This window comes from Melanotaenia boesemani, chromosome 1, assembly GCF_017639745.1.
Source record: "Melanotaenia boesemani isolate fMelBoe1 chromosome 1, fMelBoe1.pri, whole genome shotgun sequence".
In the NCBI taxonomy this organism is placed as follows: domain Eukaryota; kingdom Metazoa; phylum Chordata; class Actinopteri; order Atheriniformes; family Melanotaeniidae; genus Melanotaenia; species Melanotaenia boesemani.
In genome coordinates this window covers 31,514,037-31,534,991 of record NC_055682.1, presented here as the reverse complement: position 1 = coordinate 31,534,991, position 20,955 = coordinate 31,514,037, and the positions used below count along the sequence as shown (strand labels likewise).

The following is a 20,955-nucleotide window of genomic DNA, read 5'->3' as shown; positions in this document are numbered from 1 at the left end:
ATTCAGTTTAAAGCTAAAATCATTACTCCTATAGCCCAGCACTGTCTCCCAGCATTAAGACTGCTAGTCCTCAACTACATTAGATAGCACTAAGGGAAGTTCACTGTAAGCATCTCACTCTCTCTGCCTTTCAAATTGTAGTACCAGTACAGTAGTAGAGTTGTTCAAGCTGTGTGGTGATCATTTCTCTCATACACCACACTGACCACTGCAGCTTTAAATAGTGTCATCATAGCTTGCTTAAACTTTAGTACACATGAACCTGGAGGAACACTTGCAGAGCAATCACTGCTCCTAGAAAAAAGCCACATTTTCCTGGCAACCACATCGCAAAGAACTGCCTATACAAATCTGCTACACTTACCTAATGGTAATCAGATAATACTTCACCTGTTATTCAGGTGAAATCTGGAGCCTCAGTATTTAGATGATATCACTACATTCTCTAAAATATGAGATTTTACAGCTGAGGTGGTCACGTGCAAACCCGAAAGCACAGACTCCATATCTCAAATTACTCTTCATAGTACAAGAACATTATAATTCCGTCACGGCACATGGACCCAAGTTTGCATATCCAACCAAAATGACAACCTTAACTATGAGCATAAAGGAAAAAAAGAAAACTCAAGCGATTTCACAGCTCAGCAAATATGCATTGTGTTTTTTCAGGCTTGCTCGCTATTATGGCAGCGTTGAAAGACAGTAAAAGGCAAACTATAGTTTGGGCCTTCAGCATATTCCTTAGGGCTAAATTTATATTCAGTACAGACTTGGTGTACAAGAGTGATAACACACAGACACAAACAGACCATGGTGAAAAAGCATTTATGAGATGTTTGCATATTTCTTTAAGTATTTCTGAATATGATAGATTGAGCTTCCTGCATCAGTTCAGGCAGAAATGCCAATCACAGAAAAGTAAACTTCTAGCACACACAGTTGAGTTCCAAGTCAGTGGGTATTGCAGTGACTGACACATATAAGTGTTTTCTGGACTTTAAAACTGAAATTTAATAATAGTTCTCCCAATAGACATGCCAGTTGTTCAGTCAGGGTGCATTTGGGCATTCAGGCATGGATTTGTTTTAAGTGCTAAAATCTCCAAGGTATCTGTCTAATAAAGTAAATGTGCTGCTGTGCAGGTAATGGGTTATAATGTACAAGAGCTGATATGCAAGCTCAAACAAATGACCGGTTTTGCAAGAAACTGGTGATATAGCAAAGTAAAAAAAAAACAAAAAAAAAACCTTATGGTGACTATATCAATTTGGTTTACAAATTAAGCGACCAATATCGGAGACTTGTCAGTCACTGGGAATCATCCACTGGATACCATGAATATATGCAAAAAAGAACATTCCATAGCAATCCATTCCACAGTTGTTAGGCTATTTCAGTCGCAGCCACATGGGTGGACTGACTCCAACAGGAGAAGATTACTAACCACAAAGCCAGTGTGGCTAAAAATAAAACAACTTTTATATTCAGTTATACTTAAGTACCAAACATGGAGATACTCAGAGGTTTTTTACCTTCTGGTTAAAAGTTTGAAAGATGATTAAAGAGCAAACTAATTAGGTTAAGTCACAGTAACAATCTAATTTTGTAGCGGAGCCACCACCAACACCACCATGTTGCACAACACACTCAATTAAACCGACATTCGCCATAGCTACTGTTTCTCCTGTGAGGCCTAAGCCCTGCAAATACTGCCAAAACAAAGATGGTCTCAGCATTTGTCATAATGGACCAATACTCTGAGCTCAGCAGTCTCAATACTATGCAGGTCAACATCCAACATCCCGCTTTTTTCCCCCAAGCTGTTAAAACTCCTCTTTACTCTTAAGAGCAAATCCTAAAAGAAAGCACAAGCTAAATGGGGTTCCATCTTTGATCTGGTGGGGTGCAATGCCATTGGCCCACAGCCACAAAGGAGCTTAAGCAAAGGAGAGGCCTCAGAAACATGGTGCAGCTTTCTTACAAAGGCTGCTGTTGCATGGACACGCAGCTCTTAAGGAAGCAACATGAGAAAGGCCTGGCTTGCTGGTGTTGTCTTGCTTTTACTGTTAAGCCATGTCTCAAGGCTGTTTACTCTCCGGAGCTTTGATGCAACTCCAACTCAAGATGTTATCGGAGTTGTTGATTTTAACCGAAGCATACTCTGCTCTGCTTGCCATTCTTCCACAACGGATCAGGAGGCTGCTGGGCAGTTACGGAAGCTAAGAACTAAAAATGACATAGTTAAATGTCAGACAGGAGAGGAACAGCTTTCTACTATGAGAAACAGGTCAGTTTTTGGTGGCAGTAATAATGATGGTTGAGCTACCTCTCCTGGTTTGTCAGCTGGCTATGAGCCTTGGGACTTGGCTTCACATAAAGCTCTATTGAAAGCTGCAGGGAGTGGAGTCCTCTCTTATTGCTCTAGCAGCACTGATGTATTTTTCTATTTCCCTCATGCCATTACTGGATAATACTCTCATTATAAATGGCTTTGGAAATGTGCACAGTCAAGAGCTTTTAGTGATGGCCTCAAAGCAGTCATCTCTTTCTTATCTAGTAGTGTTAGAAAACTATATTTTACTTTGTGAATAAAAAAAAACAATAATTTATGTTACACATTTACAGATCACGCAACAAAAAGCCACAAAGAAGTCATTCCTTTTCAGCATCGAACCATGCAATAGCAAGAAAGGATGAAGGCATCAACATCTGGACAATGTTAAGTGATAAACTAGGTTATATTGTACACAGAAAAAAAAAAATTTAAACAAATGTATTTTTCACCAAAGTGAAACGTACGATTGCAGTCAGCTGGAAGTTGTTTAATCTCTTTCTACTTTCTAATCCAAGTTTTTTTGTCTTGTTACAGATTTTCCAAACCTTCCTGTCTGTATTGTGACCACACTTTCCAAGCCAATGTGCAACCTGTGTCTTTCCTGTTATTCTTACCAGAGGACCACAGTAAGCACAAACCAGCCGGTTGTTCAATCTCTATAAATCTGAAAAGCACAAACTGCTGAGCGGTGACTCATATATCAGTCTATTATATACTACAGGGCTGACTGTATTAAACAAATAGCTAGGCCTGCAGCTGGAAAAGAGAGGCAATATAGAGAGAGCAGAGGTTATTGTCTAATTTAAATCTTGGCTGCTTTCCCAGAACTGTACCACATTCCAATTTGTGGCTGTGTTGCTTGGCGCTACTGACAGAGGTCCGGCTGCAAATACTCTCGGGCTCCTCTCCAGAAATGTGTCTCCAAAACTGACAATCAACAAGTTGGCAGAGATTAACAGAACAACGGGCAAATTAGGTGAAATAATGACAATGCACAGATATAGATGCTGTGCCTTGTGCCCTTTCCACACGTCATTTTCTTCCAAATGTGGTTGCAATAATGTACCTATAATCATAAAGACTTGATGTGCAACAACATAGGCTCGTAAAAAAAAAAACAAAAAAAACCCAATGCACTGTTTGTGTAATGTCTTTAAGATCTATAATGAAATAGCAGCTGGAAAAGACATCTGTGAACACATAGTAGTTACCAAATGCTTGAGTAAGCTCTTAGAAGCAATTAGCTGTTTCAAGCATTTTCTCCTTGGCAAACTATTGTCCGTTCATCTGCTAGATTGACAGCACACCAGGACATCATTAGCAAACCTGACAGCTGCCGAGCTGCAGACATTGTTTTTCCTGTGACAACCACCATCAGGCTAAGTGCTTCACTAGTGTTTTAACTGTATTTAAACTCAAAATATCACTTTAACATTTCCTACTTCAAAAGCAGTTTGAGATTAAGATACTAGCTTTGAATAATTACAAACACTAAGCTTTAACTTTGATTCCATATCATTGCACTGACAGTTATAGAGATATGGAAAAAAGACAAAATATTCATCATTTAGTCATAATGCAAAATCTTGTCTTTCTGCTGTGTAAAACGACAGGTTTGTAGATCAAAGGCACATGAAAACCTCGGGGTCTGCTGCGTGTTTAAGCACCACTTTGAGTTAGCAAAGTAATCACATGTGGAGAAACAATAAAAAAAAAACCTTGATGCCTAAATTATTTTTGTTTGAAGACACTTTTCAGTGTGTGGCCAATCAGTTCTGTACTGATACAATTGGTAAAATGTTTTCTCAAAAATCTTTTGAGATTCTCAAGTTTTCTCTAAAGTCTTGCACTTGAGATTAATATACACAATGCAGTTAGGAAAGCACACAGAAAGAGTACAGGTGTGCGAAAGGGCAAATAATCATGACACTATTCTTTTTATACAGCTGGAAATAATCATATTCTTTGTATCAGTACATCTGTAACTCTTATGGATTTGCTCCTTTGATCAAAGCTCCCTCCAAGCGCTTTAAGCCTATTTCTCCTGTGCAAGCTGCTAAAAAAGGGGGTCACTGACATTTTCTGTATTTGAGCCTTGACCTCTATTTTAGGATCATGCTGTGAGTTTCTCTACTGCAATAAATGAGAGCAGAGCACAGTTTGCTCTGCACCTGCACCTTCCTGTGTACATGTTCTCCTATCACTCTTAATCTGTCTTCATTAGGCTTGTTTGACCCGCTTTTCCAATTCTCTGCCACTATATATAGTCTACAGAAAGCATCAGTATGTGCCGTGTCTTGAGGAATGATGCTATTTGCTTGCACATATGAGCAACAAAATAAACATGACTTTGCAAATGCATCTTTTATAGGTAAAATAATACATGTGAAAGAGAGGTTTCCTTGTTGGTCATTTAGGTCAGCAAACCCTGTGAACAAATGCCACTAATTCAATTAATCAATAGGAGAAAAAAACCTGATGAGAAAAACAAGAGACTTCAGCAGGGGGAGCCATGCTGTAAAATACTGACTGCAGCTTCAAGTCAGAGTGAGGAACAAAATTCCCACTGTCAACTTGTCATCGGCTAATTTACCTGCAGCCAGAGGGGGAGATTCACTGGACACATAGGGAGACTTAATCTCTTCATTCATCTTCACTAAAGAGATCGACCCAATTAGCTCGCCACATTGACTGACAGCCCTTGTGTTTGCTGTTCTCCCCTGACTTTTCCCCTTCTTAAATCAGGAGTTATGCAGTTTATGCAGGTTGCAGCTGATGGCCTGTAGAATCATTGGAGTGTACAGTAATCATGATGTCTTCATTTAAATCTGCTGAGACCGGCACATTCACCACTGCTATTTGCTGTGACTGATAAGCCAATGGACAGCAGCTTGCTTAGGGGATAGCTCTCCAGAGCTCTGTAATTGAGCAGATTTGACTTGAGAGAGTTTCTCCATTTTTTTTTTTTTTTTTTTGTCCTGCTTATAACTTCACACGTTCCTCTTTTTAATATGCTTTTCCTTTTTTAGGCTTTTCTAAGAGCCAGAGAGCACATCAGAATTATGATGCTTGCAGAAACAGCAGAATGTAGGACAGTTTATATCCCAATTGCCCTCCGTAGAAAATGTGACTCCACATCGTCTTTCATCTGATCATTTTCCACTGTATCATGGGCTGTAGCCCAGAGACCAGTCTGTGCAGAAACGTCAGATCTGGAAACTCAAACGTCAGGGACATGTACAGCCTCAGGGATCACGACTGTCTCTATCACATAAAACCACACAATATAGATAATGCTAATACAAATGTATACTTGCCACTTCTAATTTAGTAAAAGGATATGAAGTTTTATAGGTATAACAGTATTTTATCTGCAACCATTTTACGAGTTTCATCATTTGGCACCTTTTGTTTGTTTTAGAGCTTTTTCTCATAGAGTTTATATGCCCCCCCCCAAAAAAAAAAAAAACTCATTACACTAAAAGCATCATTACTTTGGATTTAAAAGGATACCATCTTATAATTCAGGTTAAAATAAACAAAAAATTCTTCTCAATTAAATTTAAATTTGGACAATTAAATGCATCACTGCAAATTTAATATGCTCAAGGGTTTTGCTATAACAGTATTGCTTTGTTAGTTAGGACCAGTGCCTTTGTAATCGCTCACTTTGGGTCACTTAAACTAGATTTAGACGACTTTTCATCTAAATCTCACTTCTCTTCTATTCTACTTTACTAGCATTAGTAATCATCACCAGGTGCCATTTCTGTTGCTGTTTAACAAAAGGTAAATAAGAAAAACATTTCAATGAGAATCTCTCTTGGATTTTTAATAATGCCTCTCACAAAGTCCTGTTGATCTGTTCAGATATCTTTTATATACTGCAGCTGGTTTATACATGAGAGTGATTGCAAAGCTATAGAAAAAAAAGACTTGATAAACAGTGCACTGAAAGGGTAAGCCATCAAATAATGTCTAATAATGAGCTGTTTCATTCTAATCCTGTGTGGGTAATTATGAGATTAATATATCAGTCCTGGTTTTGGCAGGTTCTGGAGCCAGGAAAGGCTGTATCTAAAACAATCCCCATGCTGCAATGCAATGAAAACAAATTTTCCCCCTTTCACATTAAATATAATTTATTTTGTATACGGAAAAAAGAAAAAAGAAAGACACTGTTATTCTTTTCCAAAACACACCACTAATGCTCTGGGGCATAGTTTGTCATTGTTATTCAGTAATCGCTCACCTACATTTAAAACATGATCCTTCTGGATTTTAATTAAGCACCAAGGTGCCTCCCAGGGGGTTCTGGCTTGGCAAAGGAAACTACTTTGATTTATGTACGACTTTGTTGTTCCTGCTTGAAGCTTGCCTGTGATGAGATACTGTGGTGATGAATGAAAGAACCTGGCAATTATTCTTATTTGTTAATTAGTTCCTGTTGGGGACATATTTTTTTAGAAAAATGTCAACACCTTACACCACGGACGCAGAGCACTGAGCTGTCTCTTTGCATGTCGGGTTATGTCAATAATGGGGGTGTAATCACACATGGTCACTGATATTTGGTGGAAACAAACTTCTAATTCAGGTAAAGATGGTAGGATTTTTTGTTTATATGCCAAGAAACTAAATAATGCAACCATTTACCTGTATGGGGCCTCTTTCCAGTGCCCAGCACACTTACACAGTATAAATCAAGCAAAGAGCAGCAAAAATACTTAGTAAAAAGGTCTGAAAAGCTATTTCAATAGCAACATTAGTCAAATAAAATCTACAGGATGAAAGAATGTGACACATTATCTGTATGCACAAAGTGATTTTAGCAAACACTTTATTATTAGAGGGAAAATATATAACTTTGCAGTTATAATAACAAGCCTGACACATTTAGGATAGCAACCCTACAGCTTATTCTGATCAGTTTTCAAATATTTTCTAATATCTTACAAAACTTTGTTAGCCAAAACTAATATAATTTCTTTTTGTAGATATGTATTCAATAATGGTACAGTGTGGACAGAAGCCAGTTTTCAGTTCATACTGGCAAGGATCTGATCAAAACTATCTAGGTGTAAAATATGCAGCTGTTTTCATAACTGGCCACAAGCCCGGCAATAAGAGATGACAAGTACTCAGGAGTGATGTAAAATTGTTCACACAATGACTCTTTTAGAGTCTCAGCTGACTACAGCGTTAGAAACGCTGTACAGCATCATACACATTCACAAATCAAAACAGGAGCTAAAAGACATATCTCATGGTGGCACTTGAAAGTGAAGATGGGCAACCACCTCAAACACAAGGAGGTTGTCAGAGGAAGAGCTTGTGTGCGCTCTGCTCTTCTGGATTCATATCAGAAGCTAATGGAGTCTGGAAACTACAGGGGTGCAGAAGGATCGCTACGATTAGCTTGTGGAACTGCTGAAGGTCAGCACTGCTGAGCTGAGCAGCCACAAACCTTCATAAAACCATGCAGCATATCATTATTTTCAAAGTGTTTCATTATGGATGCTTAACCTTGGCTAACTCCAACCTAACTCTTTAATCAAGTGCCTGTAATGCCTTTAAATATGTCTAATCATTCAGTTTTTACTCCCATTTATTAGAGAAAATGTAGAGTTTAAAAAATAAATAAATAAAAGAAATTCCTTTCCCAAGGTTGCACAGGTATTTGAAAAATTACACCACGAGTCAGAACTTCCAATGATGAGAAACTAGATCAGTTTCCCTGGAAGGAATGCCATTTGAAAGGATTGTCAGGGGCAGTCCAGCAAGGGAAACCCTGCCAATACCGAGGCCTCGCAGACCTTGATCTTGTTTCTACTGCTGCCATCCCACAGTATGACCACATGTGAGAGTTCATAAGCCAACAGAAACACACACATCACAGTAAACAAGGACATGCTGTGAATGAGCCGCAACCTCAACTCCTAAAAATATTAGAAGTCGGCGCAAGAATTTCATGGACCTCAATGATTATCTAAGTTGAGGTTTTAGGGATCGGACCTTTATAATGTGGCAAGAGCTTTCACTGAGGCCATGTGCATTGTTCCTTTTGATTGTGTAACTGAATAAAAACTATACAGACTCATGAATATTGCATGATTTTCATCAAATGGAAAAGCTCTCAGATGAATTCTGAAAGCAGTGATATTTCAGTAACATGCTGAGTGCTGAGCTCATTTAAATAAAGGCGACTGATGGGCAATTATCACCAAAAGAATGATGTAAGATTGATGAGTCAACTATGATTTTTTTTTTTTTTTTAAAGCAGAACATCTCTGATTTTTAGTCCCTACATCATCCAGTCCTAACAACTAAACCATGATAAACATCTTTATGGCTGAGTTAAGGCAACCATAAAAAGCTCTTGGTTGAGGGTTAGGAATAGATTACAATCTTAGATCAATATTAAAAAAGTTCAACGTGCCATGCCTCGTGTCTCGGGTCATGTTTGCACAGTCTGCATAAACACAAAAGTTCTTTATGGTGAGAAAAGGCACAAAAGGTTGTAAAAACTGGAGATAAATTATTGACTGAAGAAGAAAAATGGGGTGATAGAGAATCAGAGAGCAGGAATATAACTTACCGTTATAGCTAACTTTAGTGTTGTTCCATACACAGAATGCAGACATTTCTGACAAAACACAGCATTGATGAAACACTTAAGTACAAACACATTTTTCTAGCAACAGCTGTTTCATTCTCCTCCAGGACTGAACATCTGTCAATGTGCTGAGATCTCTGAATCATTCAAACTGAACAGTTATGGCAAAAGAAACCAGAGAACTCATGTTGGAGGATTCTTATCAAGTCTAGTGCAAGTATATAAGAGATCCAATCACAGTGTTGCAGCTTGAGATGGCAGTTTTCCAATTCTGGGAGACTATTAAACCCTGCTCAGGAGATGAAGCAGGTTTATAGGCTGCTGTATTATTGCTTTGGCTGTTACTGTTCAGATAGACATTCATCCAACTGCGACAGACTTTGTATTTGAAGAAGAGTTGGTGGAAATCACGCACAACAAACAAACAGGGAACTAAGGTTGTTTAATTTTCACAAATAAAGTAATGCCTGCATATTCTGTTGTGTCATAAACAGGTTCTGTTCAAAGTCAATCTTCCTTGAACTCTGGAGCAGGTTGCTCCAACAAGCCAACTATTTGACTATTCAAATAAAAGTTTTATTTACCCGCATTATTTAAGCTCTTTGTCCAAAGGGTCTGAGGGATATTTGCACACCTGCTACTATTGTCAGTCCTTTTAGTGCAACCTGGTAACAGGCTGCATTATGGGAATGTGTGATGTAGGTGGGGGGCAGTAGAAAAAGGGAGGATTAATCACACTGTGTAACATGTAATACTACACACCTGCAGCCTAGGCTATTATAATGACTGAGAAATTTAAACTAAACCTGATAAAAGAAGTAATGTTGGCACATATGTTCTATTTCTGTGAGCAGACTGCTTTAGTTTGAACACTCACAGCTGAATTAGAGTTTAAATTCAAAATAATTTACTCAGGCAAAAAGTCGCCTGACAAAATTAGGGTGATGCATGATTCTCAGGACGAATATCTTAAATCTGAAAGAAATACTCTACATTTACTCAGCTGGAAGCTCACTTAGAGCAAAGTAAAGCAATAAAAAAGCAGGAACAGCTAGAAGAAAGTAACCCAATATAAAGTTAGAAGCAATGCATTCAGCTGGTCCTGGCTTTAAAATATTACCCTTGATAGTGTGAGAAGGAGGACATTTGTCAGTGATGTTTGCTCTTTGAAAAGAGCCAAGAGCTTAAGTCAAGTTAAAAGGGAAACAGCAGTGTTTTGATACAGTTTGTGAGCCCATTAAGAGAATTGGACATTGAATCTATGAAACATGGAATGGCTGTCTCTCTGGAAAGCTTTAAAAATGAATGTGTCTTAACAGCGAGGCTAACCACGAAAGGGACACAACACTTATTGAATCAGCCAACCAGAAGTGATTGACTACTCCTTTAGAAAACTGCTTAATTCACAGTAAAAGCAGTTTTCTGGGGCATGGGGAGTCCTCTCACCCCTCCTCCTCCTCCATTTTATAAGTCAGCAAGGGTGAGGCTGTCAAAGATGTACTGAGCCAAAACCAGATTAAAGCAAGTTGATCACAGTTGAAAAATATCACTTGTGTGAGCTCTGCTTTGATTTAACTGGGTACCATATTCACAAACATATCAAATGGCTCCTTCAAAATTGCTCCTGGGGTTATTTACTTTTGACCTTACAAGATAAACTAACCCCAACTGCAGATTTACTTTCCTCATGCGAGTGGCATGCAGTCTATACAACAGAGCATAACTCTTGTAAGCCCAGTGTTTTTTGTACTTGTGTCAAGTAAAATTTCTGCTTTATCTAAAGATCATCAAATTCTAAAACCTCAACCCCCTCACTGGCCTGGACAATATCTTCTTATTCTCCTTTTCAGGGAGCTACAGATAGGTTAACAACTGTCTCGTAGATGAGTTCGGTGTCTGACTGGATCTGTGACATTTCTGGACTTTGTGGCTCTGTGAAAATCCTCACAAAAGACAAAGTATATTCTCTCATAACTGGTAAAAAGCCATGTACAGTGTGGCAGGATCGTACAAATAAACTGGACACAAACAGAGCAAAGAAAGATGTAAAAGTTAGTGAAAAACACAGCTAGTACAGAAGTGGAAGTTGCTGAGAAGTAAACATCACTTCCACCACTACCACCACTGGTAAAGTGAGCACTGTATGTGTAGCTAATAACTATGGTATTTCTCAGCTGATCCAGCGAAGTCAGTCTTGAATAGGAACAAAAACATGCACCTCATCTCGTAAAACTCTGCCCCTTGTGGTAACAGGCTGAAAGCAAAAACATCCACCTTTAATAACACATACAATCATAACATGTTTTTTTTTTTTTAAAAAGTTAAAGTAAAAAGCTATTTTTACCCAAGTAACAGATAATAGTGGGTGATTAGCCTACCTAATCAAAAGCAGAGCTTGGGCTCATTTTCAACCCATTTAAAGCAACAAAATAACACTGAGAATGAAAATGACTGGGCTGGTCTGAGTGATGGTGTACCACTGCTGTGGACATCATAACAGTTTGTATATTTGTCCTATTAGTACCACTGAAAGAGGTTTTTCTTTGAGGGAAAAACAATAGAATATGGCAGTGCTACCGTACAACAACTATGAGCATAGTGTGGATTATTTAACTGTTTAACTCCATGGCCGCTAGCTTTTATGGGTAATGAGATCATAAGCTAAGATAATTTCAGTAAAACTCATTGATCTCGGTCAAGTGGCAAGTCAGACAGCCAAATGGTGCCCCATTGGGTCCACAACCCACCAGTTGAGAAACAGCTACAGAGTGTGAGGTCCTCCTAAATGAACCATGCTGAGCAATGCATGAGGAGATGTAATGAAGTGGATTTATGAGCAGTGATGGCAGGATTACTAAAGGTCTTTACGAGTGCTGATCTGGGTAATGGTCTATGTCTGTCTAAGATTTCAGAGCTTTTGTCACATCCACCTCATAAACCGACCAGACAACCTGGCCTTATGTTTCCTGCAGGTTCGGACTTTTGGCCCCAATCATCTGATTGATTTTTGTGTTACAAATTGGAATGAACTAAAACAATGCACACAAAAAAATAGTTGTGTATGCTTCCCTGTGATCAGCAAAGTAAAAAGAGTGACAGCTGTAATAATACGATGCTGCACAAATCAGAATCTGACAGGCTGATAGGAGGCTGTTAGACTGTTAGTGTAAGCTCTATGTGTGCCACTACCACAGCTGCGCTCCTTGTTGGAGCTCAATAATCATCAATCAGGTCTGAAGAAACACCATGCAGGAAATGGAGAGCTTTGCATTAACGAAATGTGAACATCTACTCTATGTAGACATGCATGTAGTGTGGTCTGTCACACAGAGCAGTCATTCTTAGAGGCAAGAACTCTGAGTACAGTGTGTGTCTTCCAGCAGGCAGACTAAAAATAACACTCTGGCCTCAGCGGGAAAATTAGGTGTTTAATAAATCTGCTGAACTACATCTCCTGACAAGCTACAATTAAAAGACTCAGCAAAACACATCAGCTATTCACTTCTTGGACATTTAAACATTTAACACACACCTTGGAGTCATATCCATCAACTGCTGAGTTTGACAAAGCAGAAGGCCTCTAAGGTTACACCCCTCCTCCCTAACAAACACACACACTTGCATTACCACATACACACACGTATCTGAAGTTGTGTTTGGATATGTTTAGAATGTGTGTGATGAAATGGCACCAGCTGTGTACACTGGAGAGATGCACATGGCCCCTGGTTGAGCTGAGTGTTAACCCCTTCCCCTCCAAAAAAAAAAAAAAAAAAAGCCAAAGGGACAGCAAAGACAACTGAAGCCATAGACACAATAAGAGGTTATAGCCCAGGGGTTTGCTGCTGGGGAAGTACAGTAACTCAAAGATTTCCACGCCCCCGAGGTTCTTAAATCTTTGTTGTTTTTGTGTCTTTGCATATGCATGAGTCAGTGGGGCTCACGTGAACCATAAGACGGCTTCTATCCCATCTACAGCATATTTTCCAGTCTCAGTAACTTCCCTTGATAAACTTCATGGTGTCATTTTAAAGTCCAGTTTGTTTTTAATTTTACAGGTGAGTGGATGATAAAAATATTAAAGTACATCATAAACAAAACCACCAGAGTGCATTATCTATAGCTAAAAAAAAAAGCAATTTCAAATGTGGAGCAAAAGACTAATTGTCATTAGGTACATTTAATAGAATATGTTCTTATTAAGAAACCAACGCTGCACTCTCTGTGATTTTAGTGCTGGCTGATTTGGTTCTGCCTGCAGTTACTAATGGTAACACCTGGTTTAATACTACAGCAAACACAGCTGGAGCAGCTGCTGCATCTGTTTGCAGCACAACCATCCAAACTGTTGTAATGAGTTTTAATAAGGAGTTGACCAACAATAATCATAGAGCAAAGTTGGTTAAATTACCATGGTACTCATCTAATGGAAGGGGAAAAAAATCTTGTTTGTTCCCTTTGGTTTGGTGGACACTATCAAAGTTTATTGCACATTTTAAAATGTTGAATGAAAAAAAGACTATTAAACTAAAAATAGTAAAATAAATAAACAAAAAAGACTCCAAAAAACGTAGATTTTTATTTTTCATTTTTAAAATTAGTCAGTGAATAAACTGAGATTAAAACTAATCTGAGATACCACACAACTAACTGGCACGAATGACCACATTAATAGGCAGTCATTTCCACCTCTGCAGAGGAAACATGACCAAAGTTAATTCATATAAAGGAAGTTTCATGTCCCCAGCTGAAAAAAAAGAAGTCTTAAGGACCCCTCTCCATTTTTCTACATGACAAAAACCACCATTTTGTTTGTTTATTCAACATTTACTTTATAAAGAGTGGATTAGTGACAAAACCCAGCCTATGGCACCAACTTCTGATAATACTATGCTGCCTAGTTAATGCCACTTAATTTGAGTAATGGAAATGTGCCTGATCTGAGTCATTTTTACACATTTCTTAAATTCCTGTCACGTTACATGGAAATGCAGATATTGCTATATTTTTTTAAAATTCAGTTGGATAATGACAAATGCAAACTTTACCAAACAAAAAAAAAAAAAACTTCAAAGACTTAAATGTCAAGTGTTAATTTTTTTTAAAGCATTAAAATTGAGTTGGGTTAAAAATGTTATAAGTCATCATTTATTTGTAAAAAATAATGACATGACAGACCTGCCATTTCTCATCCAATGTTAGTGCTTCATTTAGCACAAAGGTCCCATGATGTCTCACAAAACATCAACAGTAACACAAAAGAGGTCCTTAAGATGGTTTCAGTTTGCACACCAACATCTATATTTATGTTATGAAGCAATTTGTCAACGTGTTTATATACAACTGCAGCAGAGCCATTAAATGTAAAGTGTGGTCAGTCCCCCCCTAGAAACTATTATAGTGTCTCAGTAGTGCAGGCACTGGCTTTGCATTTAAACCAAATATTAGTACCAGTGCAGGTACAAGGTTTGTATTAACATCTGTTGGTGATTTCTTGGCGCCTTAAGGTAATGAAAACCTACACTAAATGGATATTGTATGAAACACTATTAAACCCTGAGAGAAAAAGAAAAAACAGGTGGCCATAAATATGGGAATAACATTGAGTCACTTTCATGAAACCATTAAAGTCAATCATATTTTACATTAGCCAGTCAGACTCCAGCAGCTCCTTGTCTTTTATTGATGTAATGCATGACTGAAGAATCCTCCCCCCATTTTTTTTAAAGGAGCCTAATTATATATTTGTACATTCATAAATTAGATTAGAAGTTTTCTAAACAAGCTAATAAAACCTTCTGAATACAAGCAGGTGTTACAAGCACGAACCAAAAAGCAAGAAACCAAAGATCACAATTACACACACCAAAAGCCTGAAGAGAATGGTGGTAACAACTCTGTATTCTACTGAGCATGTTCCACCTAAAGTAAAGGTATATTTTAAGAAAAATGTTCCACACAGTACCCTATCGCCCACCCAAACACTGCAGTTCGCATTTCTAATTCACTGGAAAAATTTGGAGTTTTGTTACAAAGACTGTTTAATTCTACTAGATTGTTCTTGCTTAATAGATTTTATGAGCATTATTCAGCTGTATTGAGTCGTTTCTCTCCAGTACCTCTTGTTTCTCCTTCATCTCAGTGCCAAAAAACCGGCAGCTTCATTAGTCATGACTGCAGCACCTAATTAAGTTTGTGCCATTCGTTTGGATTTTTCTGTAAATTTAAAAGAATCTCTGATGTTTCAAAGTGCCTCTGGGCCGTTCTGTATGTGTTGCCTGAACATTTCCTGTGCCTACGTTTTCATACAGCATTGCCCGTTTTCAAGTAATCAAAAACTGAAAAACTAATGAAAGTTTAACCAGTTGCAAAAAGGTTCTGTGACAGCTTATAAATAGATTAAAGTAGTACCGCTTCACCTCTGTGTAACTTGAAAGCATGCAACATCTTTTGGAAGACTAACCGCTCTGCATTGTGCTACCTTTCAGCGAGCAGATTCAAATAAATTGGAGGGTTATTTGAAAGATGCATGCAAAAGAACCTACTTGTTCAGTGTGGAAAGGCATTGTAATTAGCATGAAATGCATGCTTTGTACTCTCCCTCCCTCCCTCCCTCTCTCCAACATAACTGGTAGAGATACTGGATAAGCACCTTCTCACCACCCTCCCTCTCGCTTCTTTTTTTTGCCTGTCTTTGCATTCTGGCCAATTACTGTTACAGATGGAAAATTTCACTTGACCTGGGGAATTTATGAGCAGGGGTAAAATCGCACTTCGGCTCTCGCACCAATTCAAAGAAATGCAGTTAAAGTTTTTCTAGGCTGATGAAGACATGATGAAATTGGGCACATATGACAACTTGGCCACATGACAAAGGAGCTGATGAAACAGTGAGACAAACCTGGTAACTGTTTTGAGCAGCATCAGACCGCAAACAGCGGCACTATAAGGTTGAATAAATTGGACTGAGTGGGTGGGTGGATGGGTTTGGGGGTGCGTTGGAGGACGGGTTGGATGGAGGCGGTGCCATTGTTTAGACTTAATAAAAAGAAAAAAAAAGGAAAACTCACAGCAGTTGTGTGATTTTTTGTTGTCATAATTGTTGTTCCCTCTTGCTGGGCTACATGGAAGTCATGCTGGTGGTGGATCATGGGCCAAGCAGTTTAAATGTTGCATCACTAATAAAAGAAAAAAAAAAATCCCTCAAAGCTGTCAACTGCGCTTTACGTGTACCTTGGATTTGAGTACTAATAAACTTGTTCCACAGTTATATTCTAATGACCAACTCAGACACAGGGCTGCATGAATATTGAGAAGGGAAATTACTTTTAGTAAACAATATTAAAAAAAAAAAAAAAGAAAGAATGCCATGGCATATGAAAATAAGTAGCTGAAACTGTGTTGCTCAGTTTGAAGGTAGACTATAACTGATGCCATGTGTGGCTGTTTTGTATGAGCATAACAGTGCAATGAATGCATCCACACTGAACAGGAAGAGTCAACTTTTTGTCAGTGTGTGTGCACATAGTTTTCTAATTAAACCTGTTAAGCTGAAATTTGATAATGACTGCTGTCATTCTAAGCAGTGTCTGCAAAACCTATCAACAGCAAACTCTTACAGGTTCAAGCCATTTAAACACTAAAAATAAAGTTAAATACCCTGTAATTAACCAAAGGACAAAAAGATATTTGTATAACATGCAATTAAATTGCATCATGTGAAGGCTCATGAGGAAGTGCAGTTTATTTGAGACTTGATACTGTTGTTTTGTCCCCCGTCATATTCTAATTAATGTTGGGTGCTGATGCAATAATCCTACTACACTAATGTTGAGGAACATGAAGCCATAAAGACAACAGCGATCATGACTGTTTATCACATCAGTCTGGTTAGATTTTTTTTAAAGTGCAATAAGGCTGGCGAGAAAGTAACACAGTGACACTGCACTTGTCTTTCCATTTACCAACACAACCAAAAAAAGTTTCTGACAAAGGAGGGAAGCAATAATTTAGCAACTTCTTAGAGGGGAAAGGATTTCACATAGCCTAATGCACTCATAGTTTCAGCTTCGGCGTGACCACATAAAACAGCACAAAAGAAGGGCGATTTCTCACCTTATTGAAGTTGTAGTAGCCCAAGCAGTGGGCGAAATCCAGGTTTGCTGGATCTCCTGGGATAGAATTCCCACCAGCAGTCGGATAAAATCTTACATCCATGGTGTGTGGGGGAGCCGCGCAGCTGTAGCCGTAGCCTGCTATGTACGGAGCACAAGTTGTTTCTGCCGTTTACAATCCAAGCGCTCAGAAAGGGATGGAGGAAAAAGCCGCTCTGAAACTCACCCAAGCTTGGCTAGGGGAAGATAGTACGGTGGCGGGGAGGGGGTGGGGGGACAGGTAAAGTTTCGATATTCCTCTTCTACACCTGCTTCATTTCTGAAGAAGCCTGCATAAAGGTTGGACGCTGCCCAAGAAGCTGTCCCTCACAGAGAAGCAGACGCTGTGTGCCCATGCATTTACACACAGCTGCTGCTGTATACAAAGAAGCCACGAGACCGGCGACTGAGCGCGCGGGTCCACCTTCTGTTCCTCCTCCTTCGGACGCAGGAAAAAATAAAATAAAATAACAATAAAGAGGGAAACGACAAACGCGAAGTAAAGTCCTCGCATCAAAACGGGACGCGAAGTCAGAAATGGGTCCGTATCCTCCGCCGCGTCTTTTAAGAAGTTTATTTCTCCAACTTAGAAAACTAGCTGGTGAGGCGGTGTAAAAGGAACAGTAGCTAACTGACCGCGCGAGCTCATCTGCTAAACACAGCACTAGTAAAACAAGCAGAACAACACTCCACAGATGGTGCAATTAGTGAACGTGATGTAGTACACTAGATATCCTTCGTTCAGCCGTCGGCTCTGCCTGTCCTGGTGATGAACAAGGCAAATGTGTGAACAAGCCAGCCACTCCCCAAACACACGAAGCCACTCCCATGAAAACACTGCGTTTAAGTCCATGTGACATGCTGGCATATACATTCATCACAATTAAATATCCCTTTTCATGTCTTTCCATATTATTATTATTATTTATCTACACCATTAGTCCCTATTCAAACTAGTCTATTTGTGTAACCCCTTTTACACAAATCCTAATAAAAGCCACATTCTTGCCACAAATTCTACTGAGAAAACAGCAGTTTTTAATTTGAACCTGTCCTTTTTATGTTTTACACCAAGGAAATGTCTTTATTGTCTTTGCTAAACTCAAAGAGTTATCGTTAGTTGCATGGCTATATTTAAACTTTGTATATTTTTATTGTCTTCCTCTACTTTTCACTTGATCTGCCTGAACACAGCTTTATCTTCAGTTTGCATGCATCTCTTAAAAGCAGACTACACTAGGCTATATAAATGACACATGATACAAATGTAATCCCTCTAGACAATAATGGCTTGTTTAATGGTGCTATTTCTTCAAAGACACGTAGAGCTCAGCTTTTAGTTTTGTTTTTCTGCTGAAACCTTTAAGCAATAGTGGTTTAGACAGAAAGTGACCCCAGGCATGAAGACTAAAAATCAGAATGACTAATTGAAATCCATGTCTTGTCCTTCTCTTTTCAATTCGGCGATATCTGTCCTATACTCAGATTCCACTGGTAGAACAGACACTTTCTCAAAAAATCTGCCAATAGAGCACCTTCCCACTGATCTGTGTGGAGATAGAACTGTGGTCTCTTTATGTCTCTGTCCACTAAAATGCACAAGAATAACATAAAATAGACTTTCAGCGTTTCTTTTCCTACCAAAACACAGAAATTCAGTCCACACTGCATCCCATATGGATGGATTTTATGGTGCGTTTGATCTGAACAGGAGGTCAGAAGTTGGATCTGGAAATTAACAGCCTTCCAAGTTGGATATCTGACTTTAATGGGAGTTCTTGTTGCATTTCCAACTAGGAACTCAGAAAATCACAGTACAAATTAAACACACTGTTAGTTGTGAGAAAAGACACAATCACAGTTCCCATGCACTAACTGAGGTGTACTGGTAGCTCCTGGTGGTTGGCCAGACATTATCCAATCACATGCCAAGTATGAATGTTCCAGAACTGTCACTACTCACTATGGGCTGTTAGTAACTTACAAAGCCGTTATCATAACTACAGGATTATATACAGTGGAGACAACATAATCTCTCCGTATGAACAGAGTATTGTTGAGTTCAGTACAGAGGCTACGGAGGAACGTGGAATAAACCGATAATAACTTTGACGTTTTATTGGAAATCACACTGAGAAATTTCAGTGCATTACAATATTTCACAACAAGCTACAGTACACACAAAATGATATACTTATAAGTTGTTCATGTAATTCTGTATTAAATATGCAGGTTAGTTTACTGTTTAGCTAAACACACAGGTAATTCATATGGAGGTCGCCAGCATAACAGATTATTAAAGTTACTTTTAAGTAAGCTTGCATATGCGTGACTCACATTCTGTAGTGACAAGAACAACTGCGACAGTTCCTGAGTCTGGTTCTGCTGGAGATGTTTTTTTTCTGTTAAAAGAGGAGTTTGTCCTTTCCCCTGCAGGCCTGTGCATGCTCAGGACGGGAGATTGAATCAAAGAGATTGTTTTCTTAGCTAATCTTTTTTTGTTTGTTTGTTTAATTTGATTGGCTTTACATAACACAATTATTACAAGTTGGACTAACTTAGATAATAAAATAATTTTGACTGAATAAAATTATTAACTGGATTGGGCTGTGCCTTTCCTTTTTTGTTATCATCATTACATCTATACTATCATTCAGTCATGGATGCTAATAATTGCAGCCATGCATATTTGTCTGCAGAAAAAACAGCATTGAGACCTTTTAAGGTGATTTTTTTAAGAGAATGGGTAATTAGACGTGTTTTTTTTTACTTTTTCATATGACCCAAGATGATAGTTGGTTCACGTGCTGCTTCAGGCTTCCCAAGGTTGTATAAGAAAAACTACCTACATGCCATGGTCTATTGTAGGCTACATCATTTTCGGGATGTATAACCCAACATACAGGTTGTTGAAATTAAGCCATTATTATCAGTCCTCTCTCCACAGTTTGGACATCATGTGAGCAGATTTTATAATTAGATTATTTCTTTTTTCTTTACTCTGTCCAGGGATCTTTGCTCTGAACTTATATTTGATCTGACTGGTTATCACTCCTCTAATCAGAGTTTATTATTATTATTATTATTATGGTCATTATCTCAAACTGAGACCACCAAGTAAAACAATTTTTTTTCTCTACTTCTCTTCGAAGTAGCTCGTCTTTAAATTATTTAACAGTGTGCTTCTTCCTTACTGTTCCTTTCATCGTGTTGTTGCTTTAGTTAGTCTGCAAACTGTGTTATCATATGCAAATTACACATGTCTGTTCTCATGATGATTAAGATTTTCAAAGAAGACCTATATGTATGCTTTCTTTATAAAATAAGGTGTATGCATAATTTTGCCTTTGTTTTAGTCATATAACTATGCAGATTTTTATGTATCTGGGCCACAAGCCATACCAAAATCACAAATTCCAGGACAAAGCCACCTCTGTTTCCAACATGTTTTCAATTGATCTTCTTAGTTTCTTAATGTATTGTTAAATTGCTGGGCAAACAGGCATTTGGTCCTATTGCCAACATGTGGTGAAAAATAGTTTTCATTTTCCACCTTTAATTTGCAGGATTTTAAATGTGAAATTATAAATTCTGCTGGCGGGGGCATTCATTTAAACTGGTAAACTAAATCAGCTCAATGAATGAATCAACATGCATCTTAAAACTGATTAAATCCTCTGCATTCTTATGGATAAAAAAGTTAATTAAACTCACTAGTAACCGAAAATAATAATCAAGCACAGCAGCAAAACCGGTATCCGAGAGCTCAAGATGGGAATTCTCATTCTCACAACATGAAGGAAAATAGAATATATAACTACCAAGTGATCCCTGATTGCAGCCAGCTG

The 20,955-nt window shown here is 38.4% G+C and overlaps 1 protein-coding gene across 3 annotated transcripts in view; it reads right to left on the bottom strand.

Annotated features, from left to right (window-relative positions):
- The window catches only part of tox3 (TOX high mobility group box family member 3), a 39,595-nt gene extending 21,695 nt beyond the window's left edge, over positions 1-17,900 (bottom strand). The window contains exons 1-2 of one of the 3 annotated variants that reach the window (XM_041971359.1): positions 17,295-17,900; positions 17,070-17,209 (exon numbers count right to left, since the gene is read on the bottom strand). In XM_041971359.1, coding sequence (XP_041827293.1) covers positions 17,070-17,171 — 102 coding nt within the window. In that variant the 5' untranslated portion in view covers positions 17,172-17,209; positions 17,295-17,900. Of the gene's footprint in view, positions 1-17,069 lie in introns of all 3 variants that reach the window. The other 2 variants (XM_041971434.1, XM_041971283.1) reach the window with 2 other exon arrangements.
- Positions 17,901-20,955: the final 3,055 nt, after the last annotated feature.